Here is a 23232-nt window from a genome sequence, read left to right as displayed (position 1 = left end):
CACAATTCTTTTAAATTACTTTGTTCCTTCAAAATTCATAGCAGTCTTGCCTTAGTGACTGACGTCCACTTTCTTGGTCTGAACAAGCTTACACCAGCTTAGATCCTGAAGGTGATTAGTGCTGCTGAGGCTGTCGGCTGTCGTTGCAGTTCTCAGTGCTGCAGCTCCAGCTTCTGTGGCATCTCCAGCCTTCTGAATGTCACTCAGACCTACGGTAAAAAATGTAGCAATTCGCATTTATGACAAAATGGGTTTAATACAGGAAGACACTTCAGTGTGTCCCACATGGAAGACTGGGTCCAAAATAAGTAATTAGTAGGGTAGAAGGAAATGAAGCAAAAATCTCATGACCACACCTGTGCTGGGTCTTCCCCCCTTGCCTACACGCCGGCAGATGGAGAACTCCAGAGCACAGGTCACACAGACTGGCCTCTTCCACCATAAATAACTGTTGTTTGTGTACAGCAGATTCTGCTTTGGGACAGGGGAGGGATTAGATGTCCCTTTGGGTAGTATTTTCTAGAAATCTATGATTAAATTCAGGGGAAACAGTCCAAGACTGAAGGCATAGTTTTCCTTTGTTGAATAATTATACAAAAAACTTATTGCTTCCTAGTGGGTCCTTGCTCAGTGCCTGGGGGAAATGAACTTGTGGTTTCAAGGTCATCACTGGTGGCCGTGTAACTGCAATTGCTGCTGACTCCTCTGGGGAATTACAGAAGTCTCAGGACCAAACTGGCCCTGAGACAGACCTGAAGACAAACAGCCACTAGGTAGCAGCGGAGAAAAAAGTTTAACTTGTTCTATAACACGCTGATAAATAGTAATTCAGTGACTGGAACTACTGACACGGCAATTTCAGTCATTTAAAAAAACCCAATGAATAGCAAAATGCCTCCATTGCACCAGAGAAGAACTGGGGATTTACCATAAAAATATCTGTCCTTTTCTGCTCCTGAGGGATTAACCTGGGACTGGATCCAAATCCCATCCTTTTGCTTATGGTTTTTTTTTTCTCCTTCGGTTAAAATGCTCTATATATGTTAATTGTATTTGTTCTTTTGGTATGGCTGCAATAGATTGTGTTTGTATTCCTGGTTTATTTGCGTGGAAACTGTGTATTGGTTATTTTAATACAGGAAAAACAATAAAAATGTCTGTGTAATGGAAATGATACTGACACTTGTTTTATACCATGTTATTCAATACAGCAAGGTCCATCTTTTTCTTACGTGAGTAACTTAGACTGTTTGATGTGTGTTTAAGGCACTGAGTGTAGATCTGCATGCTATTGTTGCACCTCAAAAATTAGGAGAGATTTAGTTGAAATATGTTGTATGATTTAATAAAAAGCAACAATAGCACCAAATGCTCTCACAAACCAACCTTAACTGTGTCAGGCTCCATGGTAAAGAATGAGGTCTGACACAGGCAGGGGCATCTCTCAAATATCACTCTCTTCTATTACGTGTGTGTTCAAATTGCCGTATTTTGAATGAAATTTCCCACGATCCTGAAAGAGCCACTCAGCCTGAAACTAAGCGATGTGATTTCTGAATGAAAATACTCAAATGCTTCTTGTGCTTCAGGTTGAACTTTTTAGGACTGTTGTGAAATTAATTCCTAAACCTCACAGTGTTTGATTGATTTGTATGGCTGCATGCTTTCCCTTTGATATTGCTTTCAATTTTACGTTTTCATGTTAACTGCTGAGAATTGTTCACGTCCACAAAAGTTAGCATGTTTTTAGCTTGCTGCTATGATGTGTAACAGCAATTCTCACTGCAGCGTGTGTCTGCAGGGGTGTTATAGCAGTTTCTTACAGGTCCTCATAGGCCCTCTTGTATTAGGTGTGCTGTACCAGCGTACCAACGATTTGGGAATACAGGCTGGTTTGCTGGCACAATCTTTCTGTTTCTGTGCAAGGCAAATGGGATTTTTTTTTAATGGGATCTCCCCCTCGCCCCCCATTCTGACTGCCATGTCTCAGACTTTGGCTATGACAAAGGGCAATGGGTTCCCCCTTAGTTAATTTAGTACTTCATATGATGTGCTTTCTGAAAAAAAAACTAATTAATTGCTGGCATAGGCAACTCAGTGATGTTCAGTGGATTTACAGCTGCACACAATGCTGTTAATTTGGAGCCACAGTTTTATACCTTAAGTTTACAACATCGTTCAGTTCTTACTAGAAGCAGGTGGTACTTACCTCAACTTAGCAAGCAAGGCTCTATTTTAGCTCACACCATCTGATTTCAGCAATGCCCTACACTTACAGGGGAGATTTTAAGCCTACTGATAACTATAAGGAGTTGCTTAGTACAGAGGAACTTCAGAGACTTCTAGGAATTTATTACTTACTCTAGGGCTCCTGTATTAGCTTGTTTGGAAATCTTCCTTCCTTCTTCCTTAACTCTTAGGCAGTAACTTTGAGGAGATTTTTGCCAGGTTTTTTATGTTCTCTTTTTCAAAATTCAGTCTTGATACACTCCTTAGCTCTCAAAATATCTGTGGTCTCAAAAAGGTGCTCGTTTGCCTGTTTGGAGACCATGCAGATGAGTTTAGCCATTTGTTAGCAATCTGTTGCTTATATTTCTGAGGCAGCTCTCGTAACTGCCACATAAGTTACAAGACATTCAGGAAAGGCATTTAGAAAAAGATTACCAGTTTTGCACACTGATTTCATATTCTAAATTATTTCCCCTAGATTCATCCTGAATACTGCCTTATTTTCTAATTAAAATTATTTAGATAACATCATATTATCTATCAAGGACTTTTTCCTTTTCAGGGCGAGTTATATGAAATTGTGCATGTTTCTGTAGAATAGTACTCAAAGAATAGGATAACAAGAAGCAAATTTGAAAGGGAGGGACAGCACAGGACAGAGTTCAGTGAAAACTTAAAAAAACCCATTTTCTTAAGTAAAGGATTTTTTTCAACTTCATTGATCTGTTTAGAAATAGAGTAATAAATGCATGCTTGATTCACTGCATGATTTGTTTCATTAGCAATTATGAATCACAATTAACAAAATAATAAGAAGTTTGTGTGTTTGCATGAGAATTCATTATCCTAGTTTGAAATAAGTAAATAAATGCCGTTCCATATTTAACCGAAAGAGCTTTGCATGGATCATTATTAATAGACTTGATGAAATCCGCTTTGTAGCTTTGTGCTGCATTACATTAAAATGATTCTTGGCAAGTTATCCTAATTACATTGTCATTTGCTAGCAAAGGATCTCAATAAACTAACTTGAAAAAGACACGTGAGAGGTTCCTTTAAGAATATCCCTTCTAAAAATGATATTAAACTGGAAAAAAAAAATTTGACACTGAATGACCCTTTTTTTAAAGAAAAGCCAGTCACGATGCTGAACAGTTCAATAGACTTTGATCTGTCACAGGCAACAGGGCTGGAAAAGGGTCATGTATACAGGACAGCAGTCAACTGCACAAATATATAAACACAAAGATTAACAGAGAATGAAAACAAATCCACATGAAGTGCAGTTTTCAGTAACAAAAAAGCTAGAGGTTTTAATTATCTTTCACATTTTTCTCCAGTGTACATGTTTTGGTTTCAATTAAGCAATTATGAAGTTTAGGGTTAACTGCATCTGAATGAATTTTAGGGTGAGCTCGAAAAACAGCTTCTACAGGCAAACCCTATTCTTGAAGCTTTTGGAAATGCCAAAACTGTGAAGAATGACAACTCCTCCAGATTCGTAAGTAGGAGAAATCCAGTTGGGTCTATGTGGGGGGAGGTACAGCATGTTTTAAAACACAGCGTACAGATAGTGGCTGTCATCAATGCTTCTTTCTAAAGAGCATCCTAAAACTAATCCCTGGAAATCAGTTTAGAATTCCTCTCTGAAATAGGAATTTGGCCTTATAGAAGATTTAAGATCAAGCTTAAACTTCATAGTACCATTGTCCTTTCACAATCTAGCAGTCTATGTGTGTGTGGCCTTCCAGAGTCAATTCCCACTCCAGGACATACCAACTTTCAAAATGTCTGCAAATAAAATCTGTGTTTTCTTTTTCTTTGTACCACTGACAAACATGTATCTCATAAGATGTGTTACTTGGCAAGCGTGGTTAACATAGTAAACTAAAACTATGGGAAGAAAATTAAAGAGTCATACAGATACAAGTCAGAATGATGTGAGCTAATGATTGTCACCCTTGATGATGCTTTTTACAGGGAGTGCTGTCAGCTGCTTTTTTCCCCTGCATTCCCTCGTCTCCTACCTCTGCTGTCTCCCTGCTAAGTTCAGGGATTCACGCAGATGGACCTTAGCAGAGGGAGTTAGGCAGATCCAATGCCATTCCCTCACTGAACTTGCGGAAATCAAATAAGTAGAAAATAGATGTTGTCATAGTCCCAGTTTCCAAGGCCTGGTCCAGGAGGGAGGACTCCTTACCTTTAAGTGCCTGAATGAAATGTGGGGGCAAATCTCTGCAGAAAGAGTATCAGAGAAGATTGTTTCCCTTCAGGCTTTTCCACAGGTTGTTCTGGAAGGAGGGAATCAAGCATGTTATTCTGAAAAGCATGATATACGTGTCTTATTAAATAGTCTAAATACTGTTAGAAAACCTGGCATAACCTGAGAGAACAGCCCAATCTAGATCTTCTTTTCATTCACAGGGCAAATTCATCCGCATCAACTTTGATGTGACAGGCTACATTGTTGGAGCAAACATAGAGACGTGTATCCTTTTCAGTGAGCTGCACTGGAAGCTAGCGAGGGAGAGCAGAAGGAAGAAAGATAAACAAGTTCCATTGCATGTCTAAGAAAGGCAAATATTTCTGAGGCTGGTATAAACAAAGATGGAGGAAGTGGCTCCATTTATGCTGATACCAGCTTCTCAGTTTGTCTTACTCTCACGTTTACATTTTCAGGCCTGTCTTCTCAGCTATAAGGACGTGTGCTATTCCCCTTATATAGCTTCAGAAAATGGAAGCACTCTACCTAAGGCAACGGCAGGGCACTTCAAGAGCAGAGTCCCAGTAACATAATAATGGGAAAAGGTTGTTTTGTGCTGCACATGATCTGGAAAGCTAGGCAGCCATTTTATGTGTTATCAGTGTGATCCTGTGTGGGTCACTCCAGGTACCTGTGGCATAAAAAGATTTGAAACTTTACTGCTTCTTACTGGTGCAGTGACAGGCACTTTGAAAAACCCAAATGTGTATTATCACTACAGTTTACCCAGGAACTTGGGGAGGCTTCCCGGTTTTTAACTCCAGGTTTGACCCTTGTACCTGCCTGCATGTTGGGATGAAGTGCGGGTGCTCGTTATGCTCCTGCCCTCAGCACCCTGCACCCCAGCTGCTGTAAGGGAACGGCCCTGAGCGTGCAGGCTGAATGATCAAGACTTTGGCTGCACATGCCCTGCTGTTCAGGCGTAGCAAACGTCATATATGTTGTACTGGAATAGAGGCATTCCAAGAAAAAGCATGTTGAATATATGATATCTGATGACAGCTTTCTAGTTCACACCTGGAGGACTGAAGAGTCATTTTAATAAAAGTAATATAGCCCTCCCTTCCACCCTTCTAAAGATTTCATATTAATAAACACAAAAAAGACAGGAAACCCCAAACAACATGGTGCAGTTGGAAGGGCTGTTTTAGAGTCCTTACGGTTCCTCTCCCTTCATCAAACCAAGGGATAGTTTATCCTGACATTGCCTTGATCTCTGCATATTTTGTTAAACTGCCATGATCAGATATCACATGTTCTGGAAACTCACTCAAATAAAGTGAAGCAAATATTTTTATGATGCCCCAGACAGCATCAAGTGCTAGATATTTCCAGAAAGCTTCTCTGGATGCTGCCTTGCTCTTTCAAATGGCACCTCCAGAGCAGTGAGCTACATATCAGTAACTTCAATGTATTTTCAGGAAAAAAGTACAGGCATTTCAGAGACATTCAGCTTAGCCTGACTTTGCTTGCCAAGTACTGTTGCCTCTATCTCTGGTTGCGTTTATGAGATGGGGTGTTTTAATTAACAAATTAATATGTAGCTAGATTCCTCAGAGCTGCATTGCTCATCTTTGGATGGAGGAGGAGCTGCTTGCTCCAATAAATGAGAATAAAGATACAGCTATAAAGAAAGACCTTATCTTTTGGGCATCAAAACAAATAGTTTATCTTTCTGCTTTTATTTTTGACAAATGATCTTAAGAAAAAAAACAGGTGTTAATATTTTTGGTCTTAACTGAAGTTTCATCTATAGCACTATAGCTTTTAAAGATTGAATTACTGACTGATGTTGAAATACTTATGCTATTGCCAACTTCATTTTTACTATTTCATAGTCACAAAAATGGACCATAGATAAAGTTTGCTTTTATTCCTACAATATTTGCCTGAAGAGCTTTTTTTCTAGCAGCCCCAGCTTATGTTGAAAGAATCATATTGGTACTTGATTTTATAAGTGGTATGAATTGTATTGTGAATACTGTTTCTATGTATCTGATTTTAGAAGCACGTTTGTCTGTCACTGTGTTTAGTACCATAACTGCCAGCATTTACCATATAATACGACATAGGAAACTTATCCACTCCTTGTGGTGAGAATTACACCAATACCAGAGCTCCTGACACAGAATAAGATGTATATTCATGTTACACAAGCTCATAGCAAATATCTCAATGATGTTATTGATGGCTCTGAGGCTGATGGCACAACTAGGAAGGACAGAAATGTGTTATTGTTTTTTTTTTTTAACACACTTGACAAACAGATTTGCTTGAAAAATCCCGTGCTATTCGTCAGGCTAAAGATGAGCGAACTTTTCATATCTTTTACTATTTGATTGCTGGAGCTTCTGAACAAATGAGAAGTAAGTTACTTACTAATGATTCTTAGATCTTATTGAACAGTCTGAGAAAGGGCTAACTGAAGTAATTTATCTCAGCTTCTTTAATTGCATGTCATTCAATTGTTTCTAAAGATAAATAGCTCTTTAGCTATAGAAAAAAATTCTCTCTAGTGAATTATAAGAAAGCTTCAATTGATGGCCACCTGTCTGAGCCAGATTGTTTGCATATTACAGGATGTTTCAGCTTCCAGGAGATGTAAAGCAATTCAGATTCCATCTTGAACAATATCGAGAAGATGGATGGGGAAGAGCTTGCTAAATGAAATGTTATTTTGAAAATCTTTGTGCACCACAAACCCCTAAACTCCTTATACAAGTAGAGTTTCCTTTGCTGAAAACACTGGGTTTTTCCCTGTTGTTCACTGAGAGAACTCATGAACCAAGAGCATTAAGTTGATGCACTCAAGTAAAGCTTTTCTTCTTTGCTTTTTAGATGACCTGTTGCTGGAAGGCTTCAACAATTACACCTTTCTATCTAATGGCCATGTGCCTATTCCTGCTCAACAAGATGATGAGATGTTTCAGGAGACCTTGGAAGCCATGACAATCATGGGCTTTACTGAGGAGGAACAGACAGGTGAGAACTGTGAGCAAGACTGTTGTCAAGAAAACCATCTGTAAGTTACACTGTATAGAGACTACAAATGCGGAGAGGTTAATTCTGTTCAAAACAATAATTTTGCAAAATATGCATTTGAAGTAATATTCTACATTCAGATAAGAAAATTAAGATTATTTAGATTTTACATCCATGTTTCTCTGGAGAAGCATGATCTTGCACAAACCACCAACAGAAGCATTCTAAATGTACCCATGTTATTTAACTTCTTTGCCTCTTCTTTCCTCCGTGTAAAACTATTACCAACTGTTACCTAGCTACTGCTTCTAAGAAGAGCACAATGAATTAGTGCCCATAGATTCCCCTCCTTCTCAGGAGGTATTAGATGAATTAAACCTTAGACGTCTCATGTAAAGAGAATGAAAGTTCTCTCATAAGGTGAAACTTCTCAAGCACAGATTTGTTTCAGCTTTACCTTAAGAATAATATGAGAACTCAGTTCTGTGTGATCAGGAGAGACACAAGATCAAGGCAGAATCTAAACACCGGATCAAGATCATGTAACACAAGCAGCATGATCAGGGCCAGTAACAACAAACAACTGAACTGGTGGCAGTACAGTGCCTGCAAATAAGACAAGCCAGCAGCAGGAATCTGGGGGGAGGACAACAGGGAGTGAGATCAGCCTGGCAGTGAAGACACTGGAACTGCTCTCATAGATCCATAACACAGAACACTACCAGCCTCCTTGGAATCATTGCCATCTCTGCATTAAACAGGGTGAAGCTTCAACAAGTCTTATGAGTATTAGGGTGACTGTTCTTGCCTTGCAAGGAGATCCAATTATGACCTACTGCTCTTAGGTTGTTGCTAGAGAAGTTCCACTTAAAAAATTACTGTGGTAATTTTTGTGGTAAAAAGGTAAAAAATTACCTTTTCCCATTGCTGCAGTGGGTACTGGTGGGAGCAGCACTTGCTGGAAACACAGTGAAAGAAATATTGAAGAATCACTACCTGTATTGGAAAACAGAAAATAGAAATTATCTCTGGGATACACAGAATGAGTGGTGATGCATAGGGCAGCTCTATACAGTAATTTAAACATGGATAAAATAAAATCATTGTCGCAATATTTTGCCATCTATCTGAATGAAGAATTGCAAAGCTTTTTCTTATAAATGTTATAAATTCTGGAGACCTGCTTGTAGGAGGAACATGACATGCACTCCTGACCTATTTGAATCCCACCGCATCGATGCAATTGTCAGCATGCAAAAGTACTGTAACACATCATGTTTATGAAAGGGAAGATTTAGAATTAGAACAACTCCATGCATACCCAGGACTGACTACTGATTTCAAGCCAGCTCAAACAAAACTAATGACCATTTAAAGCCATTTTTTCAGAGCTTTCCAACAACTAGCATGAAAAGTTGCAAAATATTCTGATTTAATTTTGAAAGAAACGGAACAGGCTCAAATAGTTCATTTGTATTCAACTAATTCAGAGAAAAGAGAAATAAAGACAAAATGCATGAACCAACAACTAAGCTATCTTTAAAACGTGGGCTTGCCAGAGACATCTCTCTCTGCAACTTTTACCTGTCATTGTTCCTCAGTGTGCAGGGCTTCCTTGGTGATGCCAGGATGCACTGCCCATGGATGCAAACTGTCATGCCCCAGATGACACCTGGTGGCAGAAACAACATCCCTCCATCACTTGAGCGTGGGACCAGCTGTGGCAGCTGGGAGCAGAGGTCTGTCACATCTCATCCCTGCATCAGTGCTACTCACTCAGTTTTCAGACTCCAGCAGTTCATGGCACTGTTTTTCAAAGCTCTTTCCACAGAGGCAAAGATTACCATAGGCAGTGGAATGACTCTTCGTTATTGCAGAGAATAGAGCTTTCAAAATGTGTCTGTTCTGTTCCTCATTTATATTATCTGTTTCTTTTACAGCTATCCTGAGGGTTGTTTCATCTGTCCTACAGCTTGGTAATATTGTCTTCAAGAAAGAGAGAAACACTGATCAAGCTTCTATGCCAGACAATACTGGTATGATTTGCCACTTAAAACATTTAGTTAATGTTAAGAAACTAATAAAATAGCAGCTGAGTAAGAACTCTCTCAGTATTTTTTAATTATTATAGATATACTTCATAGGCATTAAAAGATATGAAAAATCCATACTTAAAATCATATGACTTTTTCCAGTAATCTTGAATCCATAAATTGATGAATAGTGAATTTGGTGCTTGGATCATTACTAATACTTCTATAGCAAGTGGCATCTCTTGTATGTACCACAGAGGAGCTTTTAAGGAAAATAAATAACTTCACATACTTGCTGAGCTGGTCATATTCACATTTACTGACCTGCTAAGAGAAAATTCAATCTTAAACAAAATATCACTCTTTTATTCTAGCTGCACAAAAAGTATGTCACCTGATGGGGATTAATGTGACAGACTTCACAAGATCTATTCTAACCCCGAGGATCAAAGTAGGACGAGATGTTGTTCAGAAAGCTCAGACCAAAGAACAGGTATCTACTTGCAGTCTGCTCAGCTCTCCTGTCTTCCTTTTTTCTTACATCTTGTCTAAATGGAAATGTCAGTTTTCTGTCTCACTGCCTCTACAGAAATTAGAAGGTAATCAGGTTTCTTTTTTCACTTACAATTTTCTCTTCTTTTTTTCAGGCGGACTTTGCCATAGAGGCTTTGGCCAAGGCACAATTTGAACGTCTTTTCCGCTGGATTCTTGCTCGCGTAAACAAAGCTCTTGATAAAACAAAAAGACAAGGCGCTTCCTTCTTGGGGATCCTTGATATTGCTGGATTTGAGATTTTCGAGGTATATACCATGGGGCACAAGCTGGCTAAAATCCTTATTATCATGCAGTCATTTGGACAGAAGATCACAAAAATCTAAGTTCAGAGACACAAAACCAATTTGGTTCTTGTAAACTGGCTAGAAGCTCATGGCCAACACAACTCACAGACCACTTGCACCTTTCCCTCGGGAAGGAAGGGCAGCATGCTCCTCCTGGGCTTCTGCTGGAGTTCAGTGTTTAAAGCCAGGGTCTGTTTTTTATGCTTTATTGAATGGGCCTCAGTACAAAGATTTACCACTTACTGTAAAATTTCAAGACTATATATTAGAAAAATATGGATCCTTATATTTGAATTACTGTATTATACATAAAAAGAAAGAGAAGATAGCAAATTTCATCTTGTCATTTAAGTTCCCTCTTGAAGGTCTCTTTCTAACATTAGGAATTCACTTTTTTCCTATTCATAGATCAATTCCTTTGAGCAGCTGTGTATCAATTACACCAATGAGAAACTTCAGCAGCTTTTCAACCACACAATGTTTATATTGGAGCAAGAGGAATACCAGCGAGAGGGCATTGAATGGAATTTCATTGACTTTGGCCTTGACCTGCAACCTTGCATTGAGCTGATTGAAAGACCAGTAAGATTATATCTCTATAGGTGGGATGCTACATAGGTTGCCTCAGGGTAGGTTATATGTCGGTAAAATAAGAGGCCATTCAAGGTATTTCATTTCCTTTGTTGCCTAGGAGGATTTGTAACATAATGGATAAAGAAGGTGGTGCTTCTTCTCTGTCTCTGCCTGTGATGATACTGATCTGATACTGCTTACATTGCAGACCAACCCTCCAGGTGTCCTGGCTCTGCTGGATGAAGAGTGCTGGTTCCCCAAAGCTACTGACACATCCTTTGTGGAGAAACTGTGTCAAGAACAAGGCAACCATCCCAAATTCCAGAAGCCCAAGCAACTCAAGGATAAAACCGAGTTCTGTATAATGCACTACGCAGGAAAGGTACTGGACAGATTGAGCTATTTTGACTTAGGAAACTTTGATTCTTTGATGCCCAAATGGTAAAAAAAGAAATAGTCTGGTAACTAGATCAATAAGGGATGGCTTTAACTATATAAAGTAAGTATTAAGCACTTTAATTAAATAACATGTGAAATAAAATTTGCAAAACATTCATGGCTGTGCTAAGCTCACATGAAAACAAAATTAAACCGCACCAGGTTTATTGAAAATCCAAATAATTCAGATTCCTTTCAAGCAAGCAGATTTTTTAAGAGTGAGGTTGGTGCCCTGTCATGCGTACCTCTGCAAAAAGCTTTTCAGATGCTAGTACATGTAACAATAAATACTCAACTCAGCTCTCAACCACAGAAAACTTTTCACATTATTATTATTTGTATGATTTTGTGTTAACACTCCGGATTTATTTATGAAGAAGAGGTTTTTGATGTAGCATTGTTTTCCTGCAGGTTACCTACAATGCAACTGCCTGGCTAACAAAGAACATGGATCCACTAAATGACAATGTGACTTCTCTGCTGAACCAGTCTTCAGACAAATTTGTAGCAGACCTTTGGAAAGACGGTATGAATCATGACTCTCAATCAGTAATAAGACTTAAAGGGAGAAAGTTCTACTAGAAATTTTGATAGCTGTCCCTTTTTGGCAGGACACTAGTGTGGAAAATGCGAAGCATAGAAGAGACTGAAATAAAACAAGAATAATGGATTCTAAAGACATAGTTATGGAAAGCATCATTAGATAGTTTTAAACACAATCAAAAAATACCTTAATATTATTTAGCTTGATGTTATTCAACAACAGAATAAAAATTATTCCTTACCCTGTTATAATATTGCTGAATATGTAATCTTGTAGACCAAATTCATTACAGGTTATTGTTGGGTGTTACGAGTTACTTACCTCACACACTGCTCTCCCAGAAGTCCTGCACAGTTCTCTCGAGTGATGTATAATCTCAACAAAGCTCCACCAGTAGAATGTCTGTATGCATATAAAATACTTGGTTTTTATAAAGTTTATATGGATCTGTAACACGTATATTATAGTATAAATACTTAATACATGGACATAAGTATGCATGCAAACACCAGCTGGGCGGCTTTTAATTATTAAAGAACTGAGGAAGATTATTAGGTAGCTTTTGAGAACCACTGGATAACAGATTGGAGTCAAGAGATGCCATTATTCCTGGTTCTGACACTAACATACCAATTGGATAGTTTGCAGGGCTGTCCTGTTTAAAGCAAACACAAAATAAATATATTCTGTGTAATTAGTTGCTCCATTCTGTCACTAGTTAATAAGGATTCTCATTTTCATGTTTGACAGAAGTAGACTGTTTACCCAAAAGGCTCTTCTAGTGCTTTTGTTAGTGTGCTTCTACTGCATCAAAAACATATTAGTCCTTTTGGGGAAGCTGCAGTTTAACAATGTCATGACAGGTGTGAGGGAAGGTTTGGACAGTTCATAGGAGCAGTTCCATTCATGCTTCCTTTTATATTTCAGTGGACCGTATAGTTGGGCTGGATCAGATGGCCAAGATGACTGAAAGCTCACTCCCTAGTGCTTCAAAAACCAAGAAAGGCATGTTCCGTACCGTCGGCCAACTCTATAAGGAGCAGCTAACCAAACTGATGACCACCTTAAGGAATACCAATCCCAACTTTGTCCGCTGTATCATTCCAAATCACGAAAAAAGGGTAAATTTCAAATGCTCAATTTTCAGACTCTTGGCACATTATTCACACTGAGCTGCTCACTGTACCAGCATATCGCAGAGCTGAATGATGTCTTCAAACATAGATATCACCCAGCAACATTTTTGTAAGTTTCTACAGTGCCAAAAATACTTTCTATTCCCTTTTCAGGCTGGCAAACTTGATGCCCACTTAGTGCTGGAGCAGTTGCGCTGCAATGGTGTCTTGGAAGGCATTCGTATCTGCCGGCAGGGATTCCCCAACAGGATTGTCTTCCAGGAGTTCCGTCAGCGGTAGGAATCCCTCATTCAGCCCTAACTCTGTGTTTAATAGTGGCGTAATATCAGTAAAAATAATCCGTTGTGTTTCAACCTCCCTAACATCAATGTCTTCGGCAGATATGAAATCCTTGCTGCAAATGCTATTCCTAAAGGATTCATGGATGGAAAGCAGGCTTGTATACTGATGGTGAGGAAAGCATTTTTGCTCCTATTGATAATCCGATCTGTATTTCTTAGATAAAAGCTGTCGAGACTGAACAGAAATGAGAATTGATTTTTAATACCCTAAACCTCAGCACTGGACTGAGCAAATATCCTTATTTTCCTCCAGATCAAAGCATTAGAGCTCGATCCCAACTTGTACAGAATTGGACAGAGTAAAATCTTCTTCAGAACTGGTGTTCTGGCTCACCTGGAAGAAGAGAGAGACCTGAAGATCACAGACGTGATTATCGCCTTCCAGGCTCAGTGCCGAGGATACCTAGCAAGAAAGTAAGAATGTGTACTAACAAAAAGAATGTCTTCTGCAGCAGAATATTTTCAGTAGCCTTTAGTTCTCTGTATAACAAACTGAAGATATTGAGACATTTTATTATTATTTATGATTTGTGTTGCATTAGAATTCAACTTGTGTCCAATGAAGGACTCACTCCCTGCCCAGAAAAGGCTTATTAGTATGTTATACAGAGAAGCAATCACATTGTGAGGCTACTTATACCCTCTGTACAGTAAGCCCTCTGAGGCAAGGACCTGTCGTTTAAACATGTGCTTGTACAAGCAAGCGAAGGATATTGCAGCCCATGACTGGAATCTTACACACTATTACAAGTAGCAGCACCACTGGCCTTTATAAAACGTAAAATAATTTCTTACACAGCTTGAGCATGAAGCACTGATCACCTAGCATGACCTCAGTTCACATACATCAGAAAACTATTAACAATAATGCCCTTTTTCTGCATACTACCAAGGCATTCAAATTGCTAAGCAAATAAATTTAAATATAAAATCCTTCAAGAATGATGACCAGTGCAAGTTCTGAGTGTCCTTGTACTCTGGAAACATGTCCCCGTCCAGAACTAAAGGTATACTTTATGGTTTGGGCCTACTTATGGAGTACAAATAGCCAAAGAACAGAAGACTAAATAAAATATCATAAAGCTAAACAGTTATCACCTCTCCTCAAGAAAGCACAGGCACTTTTTAGGTGATAAAAGAATTTAGGCCAGACTTCTCAAACCATGTGGCTGATCAGCAGACTTCAATGCCAGAGTTTTTGCTTAATGTGTATATCTTGCAGACACCTTGTATTCTCAGATTGAACCAATTTGATTTATGTTTTTAATCACAGAGCTTTTGCCAAGAGACAGCAACAGCTGACTGCAATGAAGGTTATCCAAAGAAACTGTGCTGCTTACCTGAAGCTGAGGAACTGGCAATGGTGGAGACTGTTCACTAAAGTGAGTGACTGCTATCTGTGACTCTCTCCCCAGCTTTGAAAAGAAATAAATGCACAAGATAGCGAGGTATATCATGTTGGGCACACTCCTTGTTCCTAAGTCCACTACAGCTGATGGCAAGAGCTTTATTAGCTTCATAAAATTATGATTTAGACATACTCTGCATATCTATATATAATGCTACTAACATTAAAGTAAGTTCTAGCTTGAGCAGAAAACAAACTAGTTAAGCAGAGATTAATAAAGGATTTTGCAAGTTTGGAGACTTTTTTTAATTGCCAATAATTAAATCATTTCACAAGTGTGGATAATCAGAAAACAGAGTAAAATTGAATTTTGTGAACACGCAGAGTTATGTATCTATGAGGGACTCAGAGGCTCAGGAGTTCCCCAACTGGGACACTAAACATGTTCCTACTATGCACTTAAGCAAATTAATTCTATTTTCATATTGAAAAGGCCTGTTATGTTTGAATTCAGAAAATTGTGCCTCCTTGCATTGATAGCAACCTCCTCTGCAGCCAGGGCCTGGCAGCAACACACACCTGCACGTGTACACTGCCTTTCTATGCAAAAGGTGTAGCTTTCATACATTATCAATGGATGAAAAGAGGCTTGGAGCCATTCAGGAAGTGACACTATTGGAGGCAGAGGGGCACACAAGGCTCCAAGAACTAACACAGAGATCACCAAGAGCAACACTACTGAGGCTTGGTTTAAAGGTGCTTACATCAAGTATTTGTCCGCAACCTGAGCAACAGTAGGCAACGCTACCATTAGTGCCAGTGAGCCTTACACCTTGAAGTACTGTGCTCATAAATACTGACAGGAAACATTAATAAAACTTTTCTTTCCAGGTGAAACCACTGCTGCAAGTCACCCGCCAAGAGGAAGAAATGCAGGCCAAGGATGAAGAACTACAAAAAACTAGGGAAAAACAACTAAAAGCAGAGAGTGAATTGAAGGAACTGGAACTGAAACACACACAGGTGATTTACAGCTCTGAACCTCTGGGAAATATTACTTCAGTAGAGGCCTATTGTGTCCACACAAGAACTTGAGCTGCTTGCCTGTACACCAAGACTATCTAGTAAAAAGACACTGTGGGACAATTCACAATCCAAGAATTAACTTCCTATCCATTGTATTTGTGTAGCTTTGTGAAGAGAAGAACCTCCTTCAAGAACAGCTTCAGGCAGAAACTGAACTGTATGCTGAAGCTGAAGAGATGAGGGTCCGTTTAGCTGCTAAGAAACAAGAGCTGGAAGAGATTCTGCACGAGATGGAAGCCAGAATTGAGGAAGAGGAGGAGCGCAGCCAGCAATTGCAAGCAGAAAAGAAAAAGATGCAACAACAAATGCTGGTAAGGAGGCATAAGTGACAAATACAGACAATAACTTGCATTGCGCAGAGAAAAATGGAGACCAGCAAATCTCTGATCCTATGAACGTGCTTGCAACACAGCTCTCTGTAGGCTCTGTGTCTGAAGTCAGAACAATCGGTTAGTGCTCTTTCATCCAGATTTCTCTTCTTCCCCATCTCAATTTTAAATAATCTTTTATATAAAAGTTCAACAAATCTTTCCTTCCAAATCACCAAGCATTACAGATTGTCTAGTTCTTAATAAAAACAACATCCATTACTTACATCACATAGTGAAAAACAGTAAGCATTTCATGTAATCTAAGTGGTATTTTAGTTCCAGAATTCATTTTTGGGGGGTTTCTTTTTCCCTTCAAAGGACCTTGAGGAACAGCTGGAAGAAGAAGAAGCTGCCAGGCAGAAACTGCAACTTGAAAAAGTAACAGCAGATGGCAAGATAAAGAAAATGGAAGATGATATACTCATAATGGAAGATCAGAATAACAAGCTAACCAAGGTAAGCATTGTGGCTTCATTTTCTTACTTTGTGAAACAATGAAAGAGTATCTTCTTCCCCTAGAGCAACAGGAATACTTTTGATTATATAGCTGCATGGAAATGTACATATTCCCTAGACTATCTGTCCAGTCTCTATCGAACAATTTTTCCATGCTTATTTAAACAATCCAAAATTGTGTAAAAACAGTGATTTTTTTATATCTATTGTGGTAACAGTATCTTAAAACAAAATATCCAGAGTAGTCAAGCACAATCAGTGGAAGACATTTCTTCTTGGCCCCAAGGACAGTAAAAAATTCTCTTGGTTTTCAACTAATTTCAACCAAACTTCATTATAAAAACTGGAAGTAAGGATGTATTCCAGTACTTTTTGAAAGGGGATACTTCACTGAACTGGGCCCTGTACTTAACAGCCATTATAGTGAGTACAACGTTCTAATAACAGCAGAACAGAGAATGTGGAAGCCATAGACATCACTCCTCAGCTCCTCTGTAACTGACAAATTGACTACAGTCTTTAAAAATACAGCATAGAAAGACAGTATCTCGGACATTTTTAGTTAGTAGAGGATTGCTTCATGATAACTATGACAGACACTTCTGTTAACAGAAGCATTTTATTTTTCTTAAGGAAAGAAAACTCCTTGAGGAAAGAATAAGCGATCTAACAACAAATCTTGCAGAAGAAGAAGAAAAAGCCAAAAATCTTACAAAGCTGAAAAACAAACATGAATCTATGATTTCAGAACTCGAAGGTAACATGAACAATAGTGGTTTATATCAGGTTTTTTGCCTTGGCACACAACAAAAAAACCATAAATAGAATCTAAAGAACTTCTAAAAATATTGTGAGATATTTTCCAAATTTCTTACGCTGAAACCATTTTGTGTGTGAGAATCGCCAAAACCCCAGGATGCATAAACCATAGACAACTTTTTAAAAATCTTATTTTACATACAAAAAACTAGAGAAAAAATTAATGCTTCTTCTTGAGACAGGGAAATAAATTAAATAAGCAATGCCAGTAAGGTATTGCATGTTGCTACAGAAATGCAGTGCCTTGTAGTTAAATGTACAGCCTCCCTCGAGGCCAGAACATTTTCTTTCCTAAGTTCAAGATCAGATTAATGGCTTCTTGCACTAACACACTCCCATGACCAAAAACCTTACTTTTTCAGTGCGACTGAAGAAAGAAGAGAAGAGCAGACAAGAACTGGAGAAAGTTAAGAGGAAGTTGGAAGGAGAGTCAAGTGATCTACATGAGCAAATTGCAGAGCTCCAGGCACAAATTGCTGAGCTGAAGGCACAACTAGCCAAGAAGGAAGAAGAGCTGCAGGCTGCTCTAGCCAGGTATTCACTCTTGGATCTGCATACAGGTTAAAAACCCAGGCTAGAACCTATGTCTCTCACCTCCCCAGACACTAAGATGCTGTAGCCTTGAATCTTGTCTTGCAGTTATATCCTCCCACTGTACTTTCCTAATTTTCCAGACTTCCTTTTGTGAAAAAGGATTATACTATTGTTTTCCCATAGATATATAATCTGTCCTCCAGATATCAACAAAAACTCCTCTCCCCAAAGGCACTGGCCATGACATCAAGTAATGAAATGTAACAACATACTTCATAGGTAAAAGGCAGAAATTACTTAAGAGACTGAACTTGATCCATTACAGAGTCTCAGAGGATATTCTGTATAAATTTAAGAGGGTCAATACTCAACCAGAAATTTTGCTTATTTGGCTGATTGGCTTCTCTATGCCGTTTGTCCTGATAAGACTAACAGACTCTTTTTGCATCAGTCTCCCCTCGTTCTTCGGTACTTTCTTGAACAAAAGCTATAAGCCTTTAATCTCTGTATATTCATTTCCTCAAAGTGAAACAATTATACACGTATATAAAGTGAAATACTGTCTCTCTCAGGCTTGAAGATGAAACTAGTCAGAAGAACAATGCTCTCAAGAAGATCCGCGAATTAGAATCTCACATCTCCGATCTCCAGGAAGACTTGGAGTCCGAGAGAGCTGCAAGAAACAAAGCAGAAAAACAGAAGAGAGACCTAGGTGAAGAGCTGGAGGCTCTTAAGACAGAGCTTGAGGATACTTTGGATACCACAGCCACTCAGCAAGAGCTCAGGTATGGGAACATAGCACATGGGCCAAAAAATAAATGTCATGAAGCTCAGTACAACATTGTCTAGGAACTGTGCAGTGGTATTATTTTGCCCGTGACTGGCACACTCTTATCTGCTGCTGCTCCATTTGTGTGTGTTACCTTCCAGAGCAAAGCGTGAACAGGAGGTCACAGTGCTAAAGAAAGCTCTGGAGGAAGAGACTAGAACTCATGAAGCCCAGGTCCAGGAGATGAGACAAAAGCACACTCAAGTTGTGGAAGAGTTAACAGAGCAGCTAGAACAATTTAAACGGGTAAACAGAGATCCATCTTATTGAAAACTATCCACTATATAACATGGCTTCCTTTTATAGATCATTTTTCTTCATTTCATGCTTTTAGGCTAAAGCAAACTTGGATAAGACCAAACAGACACTGGAGAAAGAAAACGCTGATCTCGCTACCGAAGTCAGGAGCCTGAATCAGTCCAAACAAGATGTGGAGCACAAAAAGAAGAAACTAGAAGTACAGCTGCAAGAATTACAGTCTAAATACACTGATGGAGAGCGTGTTCGGACAGAACTTAATGAAAAAGTTCATAAGTTACAGGTAGGAAGGTGTTGGACTTCTTGCCATGACACTTTGAGAATTCCAGTTAAGCTAGAAACATTTTTAGTGCTTGAGGTGACCCAGACGCATAAGAGCAGATTCAGGTCCTGTTCAAAGTTAAGATCTCAATCTAGAGCAAACTACAGTTTGGAGGAATATTTTGAAGGTGTGGAAAATAACTGAGTTTATTCACTGTGGTGTCTCCTAGGTTGAGGTTGAAAATGTTACTGGCTTGCTCAATGAAGCAGAAAGCAAGACAATCAAATTGACTAAAGACGTTGCAACCTTGGGATCTCAGCTACAAGATACACAGGTAAAATTTCACTCAGTAACAGCTCATCTACACTATTTATAAAATGCACTATAAAAAGACCTAAACTGTTGACTATATTGCTGATTGATGTGATGTCTGTAGGAGCTGCTTCAGGAAGAAACACGGCAGAAGCTAAATGTGTCTACCAAGCTTCGTCAGTTAGAGGATGAGAAGAACAGCTTGCAGGAGCAGTTGGATGAAGAAATAGAAGCAAAACAAAATCTGGAGAGACATATTTCAACACTGACAATACAGGTATCAGTGCCATAGCCAAATCTCTAGCTCCATCACTCAGAATGTTGTCAGTTATTCCAGAAGTTTCAGATCTGTAGAGCTATCTTGACACAGCACAACTTGTTGCCTTCAGGCAACTAGTGCTGTTAGCCCAGATGGCATCAGTGAAGCTCCACAACAGAGCCAGCAGACTCCCTCTCCTTTAAAGTGTGATCTCTAGGACAGGTATAAATGCAAGACAGCTCCCAAGATAGTCTTGCACACTAGGCCTGTATGTGCAGGTTTGTGGTCTGCCTCATTTATGAAGGCTGGGTGACTGGCAAACTGGTCACTAGCTTCACATGGGTCAAACTAGATAAGATTTCTGGGTCTTGGTTGTCTCCTAGCCATCTTCTCTGCCAAGCTTTCTTGTCATTGCTATAAAGATCTGTCCTCTGAATTCAAATTTCAGCTCTCTGACTCCAAGAAGAAGCTACAAGAATATTCCAGCACAGTAGAAGTCATGGAAGAAGGCAAAAAGAAACTTCAGAAGGAAATTGAAAGTCTCACACAACAGTTTGAGGAAAAAGCTGCTTCTTACGATAAACTGGAAAAAACCAAGAACAGACTCCAGCAGGAGCTGGATGACCTGGTAGTGGACTTGGACAACCAGCGTCAGTTGGTCTCCAATCTGGAGAAGAAACAGAAGAAGTTTGATCAGGTATGGATTTAAGATTCTCCCTTGCTGTGTTATCACCTAACGTCTCTGGAACTCACAGATTCCACTGGTTTAATGAAAAATAAGGCAGGGGCAAAAAAGAAAAAAAAAGCTTAATTACACATACACTGGTTAATTTTGTATTTGTACACATTTATGGAAAAGTAGAGGTTTTTCTCTGTCATTAACTAACAAGACAGAAGCAATAGAAAAACACTATTACTAATGACTTCCTGTATTAACACTACCTTTTTACAGATGCTAGCTGAAGAGAAAAACATCTCTTCAAAATATGCAGATGAAAGGGACAGAGCAGAAGCTGAAGCTAGAGAAAAAGAAACAAAGGCTTTGTCATTGGCCCGAGCACTTGAAGAGGCTTTGGAAGCCAAAGAAGAACTGGAGAGAACGAACAAATTGTTGAAAGCTGAAATGGAAGATCTTGTTAGCTCCAAAGATGATGTTGGCAAGAATGTAAGTTTTGAGCTTAGGACAATTTCCACAACAATAATTTAAAATAGCAGCTAACAAACAGATCATTGTTTCGAGTGTGGGAAACTCTCTGTAGCACACAAGTAAGATCATATATTTCATACACAATTCAAAGGTTATTCCATTTGGGACCAAACTTTCAAGAGACTTGGCGAACTAACCAAAAATCATCTTTATTTTTAACATGACTTGAAGCATGAAGAAGACTCTTATTGATTTCTAAGATAGAAAAAAAAATTAAAAAGGTTCTAAATAATTAACTACTTAATTAAGCAGCTTTGAAGTTGTAAAGTCCACAAATCTGATTTTATTAGTTATATTTGACTTTTGGCACCATTCTAAACACTTGTATAATGCATCAAAAGTCCACTGATGCATTGCCAATTATTTCTTTTATTACAGCAATATAATAGGTTTCTAATACTAAATAAATTCAATTATGATACTTGACTAGACTAAAAATGAACATTTGGGATAAAGAGAGTCTGAGGTTATTTTAAGACATATTTGCAAGTGTTTAATTGTTTCTGTTTCTTACAAGTGTATTAAATTCTCATTGTTTGAAAGGTTCATGAATTGGAGAAATCTAAACGGACCCTCGAACAGCAAGTAGAAGAGATGAAGACGCAATTAGAAGAGCTAGAGGATGAGCTGCAGGCTGCTGAAGATGCCAAACTCAGGTTGGAGGTTAATATGCAGGCCCTGAAAGGCCAATTTGAAAGAGATTTACAAGCCAGAGATGAGCAGAATGAGGAGAAGAGAAGACAACTCCTTAAACAGGTACTATTCTCTATTATTGGCTTTGTAAATACCTAGCCAAGCCAGCTAACAGTCCCCAGCCTCATGTCCTTATTAAAAGGACCTTACTATAATGAGAAGAAAATATTACATTGCCTTGTGCTTGGAAAATAATAAAAAAAAGTAGCAGGTTATTGAACTGAAAAGGGCACAAAACTGCATAACAGGTTTTTTCCTGTTTCAGTAGCAAGTGCACAATTGCCAACAGATGTAACAATTTAACACTACAACTGATATAGTATAAGACATGTGAATTGTTATTTCTGACACAGTCAGAAGAACTTTCCCTATCTTCTCAGTGCAAGTGAAAAAAAGACATTTTCTAACATATCTGCCTTCCCAAGGTACACTGAATGGATACAAAAGCATTGGAGATGAAAACACAACAGGACACAGCATATTTGTATAGTAGTGCTGTAACAGCAAAGACAGTTGCTGGAATCATCATCTTGTGATAGACATATTTCCATGAATACAGAACATCAATTGCTGACTCCTGTCAAGAATCTTCCATTTTTTGACAAAATGGAAATCTATTTTAACTGTCAGGGAAATCAAAATTAATAGAGATATAGAGGGCTGTATATATTATTCTGACATACGCTGAGTGTTTAGGAATGATCAAGGACTTTCCTAAAGTTGTTTTCTGTAATGATCAGCTCCATGAATATGAAACAGAACTGGAAGATGAGCGGAAGCAACGTGCCCTGGCAGCTGCAGCCAAAAAGAAGCTGGAGATTGATGTTAAAGATCTAGAAAGCCAAGCTGATTCTGCTAACAAAGCTCGGGAAGAAGCCATCAAACAACTTCGCAAATTACAGGTATGTAATCTCACAAATATATTTTTTCTCACTGCCACAATATGATAGTTAGGTGATATCTGTGAACTCGATGCTTACTACAGGTAATTGGCGAGAGACAGTTCAAGTATCTGTACTCTAATGCTCAGTTTGAATGACAATGGAAAACTTCGCATGGCAAACGATGAAAGTCTTAAATTGCATCACTGTGGAGAGCTTCCAAAGTTCTCCAGCCAACACTCATCTGCCATTGACTTATCCACATGAAGGAAAACAGATTCCCATGCAGAGAACGGGCTACAGATAAAATCTATTACAGGACTTCAATCCTGGTTCTAACACTTGTCTCAAAAACACAAAAGGCTGTTCAGAAATCATTTTGTATCCGAATTAGCATTTTCCTGTTTGCACTGTAAGTCTCCGTATCAACTGTTCTGCCATATGCTGACAGCTAAACAACAAAAAAGGATGTATCAAAAAGATTAAGACTGCATGTCTCAAGTATTCAGACTGAACGTCTCAAATATTCAGAGGCAATG

The 23232-nt window shown here is 38.7% G+C and overlaps 1 protein-coding gene and 1 long non-coding RNA gene across 5 annotated transcripts in view; one reads left to right on the top strand and one right to left on the bottom strand.

The window, feature by feature from the left end:
* The window catches only part of MYH11 (myosin heavy chain 11), a 48464-nt gene that overhangs the window by 17333 nt on the left and 7899 nt on the right, over positions 1–23232 (top strand). For 3 of the 4 annotated variants that reach the window (XM_069870322.1, XM_069870325.1, XM_069870324.1), the window contains exons 5-34: positions 1212–1232; positions 3638–3730; positions 4654–4717; positions 6760–6858; positions 7331–7474; positions 9415–9510; positions 9882–10000; positions 10155–10307; positions 10755–10928; positions 11128–11301; positions 11769–11883; positions 12829–13022; positions 13191–13312; positions 13418–13487; positions 13632–13792; positions 14652–14760; positions 15618–15749; positions 15917–16123; positions 16502–16639; positions 17273–17396; positions 17821–17992; positions 18565–18777; positions 18923–19067; positions 19156–19362; positions 19571–19675; positions 19778–19930; positions 20361–20609; positions 20865–21077; positions 21663–21875; positions 22553–22714. In XM_069870322.1, the coding sequence (XP_069726423.1) occupies positions 1212–1232; positions 3638–3730; positions 4654–4717; positions 6760–6858; positions 7331–7474; positions 9415–9510; positions 9882–10000; positions 10155–10307; positions 10755–10928; positions 11128–11301; positions 11769–11883; positions 12829–13022; positions 13191–13312; positions 13418–13487; positions 13632–13792; positions 14652–14760; positions 15618–15749; positions 15917–16123; positions 16502–16639; positions 17273–17396; positions 17821–17992; positions 18565–18777; positions 18923–19067; positions 19156–19362; positions 19571–19675; positions 19778–19930; positions 20361–20609; positions 20865–21077; positions 21663–21875; positions 22553–22714 (4341 nt within the window). The remainder of the gene's footprint in view (positions 1–1211; positions 1233–3637; positions 3731–4653; positions 4718–6759; positions 6859–7330; positions 7475–9414; positions 9511–9881; positions 10001–10154; positions 10308–10754; positions 10929–11127; positions 11302–11768; positions 11884–12828; positions 13023–13190; positions 13313–13417; positions 13488–13631; positions 13793–14651; positions 14761–15617; positions 15750–15916; positions 16124–16501; positions 16640–17272; positions 17397–17820; positions 17993–18564; positions 18778–18922; positions 19068–19155; positions 19363–19570; positions 19676–19777; positions 19931–20360; positions 20610–20864; positions 21078–21662; positions 21876–22552; positions 22715–23232) is intronic. The other variant, XM_069870323.1, reaches the window with a different exon arrangement.
* Positions 105–8466, bottom strand: LOC138727683 (uncharacterized). The gene is made up of 3 exons (XR_011338599.1): positions 8390–8466; positions 4430–4520; positions 105–209 (listed from the first exon to the last, which is right to left on the bottom strand). It is a non-coding gene; the product is annotated as an uncharacterized lncRNA (long non-coding RNA).

This window comes from Phaenicophaeus curvirostris, chromosome 16 (genome assembly GCF_032191515.1).
Source record: "Phaenicophaeus curvirostris isolate KB17595 chromosome 16, BPBGC_Pcur_1.0, whole genome shotgun sequence".
Taxonomy (NCBI): domain Eukaryota; kingdom Metazoa; phylum Chordata; class Aves; order Cuculiformes; family Cuculidae; genus Phaenicophaeus; species Phaenicophaeus curvirostris.
Note: the sequence above shows the minus strand (reverse complement) of the source record. Positions and strands in the feature narration are given on the sequence as shown.